At 38.3% G+C, this 3,698-nt stretch overlaps 1 protein-coding gene across 1 annotated transcript; it reads left to right on the top strand.

The window, feature by feature from the left end:
- Window positions 1-1,038: 1,038 nt before the first annotated feature.
- Window positions 1,039-2,261, top strand: LOC100672074 (olfactory receptor 8G50-like). The gene has a single exon (XM_010597974.3). The coding sequence runs from the start codon at window positions 1,153-1,155 to the stop codon at window positions 2,101-2,103; it is 951 nt and encodes a 316-aa protein (XP_010596276.2). The 5' UTR covers window positions 1,039-1,152; the 3' UTR covers window positions 2,104-2,261.
- The last annotated feature ends 1,437 nt before the right edge of the window (window positions 2,262-3,698 follow it).

The raw sequence follows: 3,698 nt of genomic DNA, 5'->3' as shown, positions 1-3,698 counted from the left end.
GGAACTTCTGACGTCTTATTAGAAAATGTACTTCTTTCCTGAATGTGAGACTCAATTTGAGTGATATACTTAATGTTAGCCATTCAGTTACTTTCCAGAGGTACTACTTCTATATTTTTGAATTTTTGCCAGTAGACAAGATACTCTTCTAAAAGGGAAACCAGCCTACATGAGAGGTCTATACATTATTTTTGTACTTTATGCTAATGTTTTCCTCACATTAATTACAGTGAATGAATTCTCTGATATGATGACTAGATATGACAGGGAGCAGATATGACTAGCTAAAAGAAGAAACAGAAGGTGAAGTGGGGAAGGACGACCCGTATAGAGACAGATAGAACTTCAGTCATATACTGATCACTTATTTATAATATGCCTATCTATAGGAAAAAATTTAACGACTATGAGCCTAATATATAAAATAAGTGTAATAGTAATTGTTGTGGAATCCCTGGATACCGCAAATGGTTAATGTGCCTCAGAAAAAAGTCATGCTGATCTCCTTCCAAAAAATCAACCACTGAGAACCCTGTGGAGCACAGTTCTACTCTGACACACATACTCAGAATCAACTCTATGGTAACTAGTACATGTTTCCTGGTAGTATCTGTTCTGTGAAAGAATTGATAGGGTTGCAAATAAGGCATGGAAAGTTTTTGTTGTTGTTGCTGTTGTTAGGTGCTAATGAGTCCATATTCAACTCATATCGATCCTATGTGACAGAGTAGAATTACTCCATATGATTTTTTAGGCTATAATCTTTAAATAAGATTTCTAGGCTTTTCACTAGCAGAGCCACTTGGTTGGTCTGAACCGCCAACCTTCCGGTTAGTAGGCCAGTGCTAAGCCATTGTACCGCCAGGGTCAGAACACTCAATATTCTAAGTTAAGAGAATAGTTCTTTGGATGTTCAGAGACTGGTCAGTTACAGCACACACACACACACAAAAAGATAAAATTCCATCTGATATTTATTTGAATAACCCGTAAAACTGAAATCCCAGACTATTTAACTTCCAACACAGAGCAGGGACGGGGGAGATAATTGGAGATACCTGAATGATAAGACTTGCACCTGTTTCACACTGCATAAATAAATACTTACCTCAAATTTCGTCTTCTCTTCCTCCATAGAATTCCCAGAGGAAAATGGCAGCAGGAAATCACTCCACAGTGACTGAGTTCATCCTTGCTGGGCTAACAGACAAACCAGAACTCCAGCTGCCCCTCTTTCTTTTCTTCCTAGGAGTCTATTTGGTCACAGTGGTGGGGAATCTGGGCATGATCACACTGATCAGGCTCAGTTCTCACCTGCACACCCCCATGTACTATTTCCTCAGTAGTTTGTCCTTCATTGATCTCTGCTGTTCCACTGTCATTAATCCCAAAATGCTGGTGAACTTTGTGACAGAGAAAAACACCATCTCCTACCCTGAATGCATGATTCAGCTCTACTTCTTCATTTTTTTTATTGTATCAGAAAGTCATATGTTTGCTGTGATGGCATATGATCGTTATGTTGCCATCTGTAAGCCATTGCTTTACAATGTCACCATGTCTTATCAGGTCTGTTCCTGGTTGGTAGTTGAGGTATATATGATGGGCTTCATTGTTGCCACAGCTTACATAGTTTGCATGCTAAGAGTGGTCTTCTGTAAAGCTAAAATAATCCATCATTACTTCTGTGATATTTTTCCGCTCTTGGAGCTCTCCTGCTCTAGCACTTATGCCAATGTATTGGTCATTTTGTGCCTCAGTGTATTTAATATTCTTGCACCAACCTTGACAATCCTTGGCTCCTATGTCTCCATCATTGCCAGCATCCTGCGAATTCGCTCCACTGAGGGCAAGTCCAAAGCTTTCAGTACCTGTAGCTCCCACATCACGGCAATTACAATCTTCTATGGTTCTACAGCATTCATGTACCTGCAGCCATCAAATGTCAGCTCCACGGTCCAAAGCAAAGTGTCTTCTCTGTTTTACACCACTATTGTGCCAATGCTGAACCCCCTGATCTACAGCCTGAGGAATAAGAATGTCAAAGTTGCTCTCAGTAAACTCATTGAGAAAAGAGTATTTTGCATTAGCAAAGATTTCTAATTCTTGGAGAAGATTCAGTTAGGTAGAGGTCCAGAGACTGCAACATATATACAGAAGTAATGAAATTATTGCTAACATATGATTATTTGAAAGAAAGCTCACAAGGATAAGGCTGAATTTATAGTGTCACATGGAGAGCTGACACAGGAAGGGCAGTGTCAATTCTAGGAAGTCCCAGAGGTCACCCATAATAACCCATATTACCTATAGTCATTTTCTTAAAAATCTTCAAAGACCTTCATGTGGGGAGATTATACTTTATATACATGGGATTTGGCACTTTGTTTGGTCTGTATCCTTTAATCTTCTTTATAGTGTTTGTTTTGGCCCTTATTTATCAATAAGTATACAAATAAACTCCTGTTAAAAAAAAAAGGTATCTCTAAAATAATTAAGTTTTAATCATTTGAAATCTACAAGATGCAGTCCCTACTAGTAGCTAAGTGCAGAGAACTATATAAGGAATATGGGAACAAGTGAGGGATGATAAGACATGATTCCTGCCCAAAAGATGATGACTCTGTGGTGAAAGAGACTGATAGATTAATCAGGTCAGAATACATTATGTGTATTTTTACTTATTTTTTTCATTCAACATTCTTCACAGTTTTAGCATTGCTGTACCGCCTCCATTTCCCTAAGAATCCTGTATTTATTTTCCTCTATTTCTAAAGATTTTTCTCTTCACCCATATACAATCATAGATGTAGAAGTGACACTCTTTGATTATGCATTGCAATCATATGGATGAGTTATTCACAAACAAATGTTAAAGTTAGAAAATTGTTTTTTGTCTAATTACATGTACTACTCTTACCCAAAGATTCAGCATTTACTTTGGAAAGAAAACAAATTTGGCTGAATCGTGTTGTAGACACTCAATAATTATCTGGGGCTTCAACTCAAAATCTGTGGATCTCCCTCCTTACCTAGTAAAGAGGAGTTTAAAACAGAAAATGTGACTCAGATTATAATTTGGGAAGACTTCCAAGTAACAAATTCCCCACTCTTCCCTTTTCCCAACTAAGCTCCCATTGGTGCTTTTTAGGATTTCAACCAGAAAACTCTTATTAGTCTTCCTGAGGGGCAATAAACCTAGGAAAAAAAAAATAAAAACTGTGCCTTGGTGTCATTCCTGTTAATAACTCTCAGCAGCTCTTGGTGGCATCAGCCTGGACATCTCCAAATGGCATGATGCTTTGGACTGCTCTTCTCTATAAAGCTGTGCCCAGAGGCAGAGCACAGGGCTGCTGGGGCTTTTTTGACCAAGCGTGAGCATTTACACCTGGTTAAAGTGTGTTTTTAAAATCATCTGACTGGACTGTCATACGTACAACTGCGCTTGCTTTGTCATCAGCTGGCCATCAACTAGGACGCATTAATAGCCCAGTGTGATGTCACCCTTTACCTCCCACATAAAATCACAAGTTGTCATGAGAGACATGAGGATATTTCCCTCTTAGGAAACTAGAAGAAACTTCTTTCTTGTCCTTGCATGTACTAATCAGTCTTTAGCTCCGTATCTCATGTCTTAATCCTGCAAAAAATTCTGTTTTTATGTATATCTGAAAACATTTATATATGTATGTGATCTA

This window comes from Loxodonta africana, chromosome 15 (assembly GCF_030014295.1).
Source record: "Loxodonta africana isolate mLoxAfr1 chromosome 15, mLoxAfr1.hap2, whole genome shotgun sequence".
Classification (NCBI taxonomy): domain Eukaryota; kingdom Metazoa; phylum Chordata; class Mammalia; order Proboscidea; family Elephantidae; genus Loxodonta; species Loxodonta africana.
Note: the sequence above shows the minus strand (reverse complement) of the source record. Positions and strands in the feature narration are given on the sequence as shown.

Excerpts from the sequence above, each read along its gene's own strand:
- LOC100672074 (XM_010597974.3), top strand. The coding sequence starts at position 1,153 with ATGGCAGCAGGAAATCACTCCACAGTGACTGAGTTCATCCTTGCTGGG.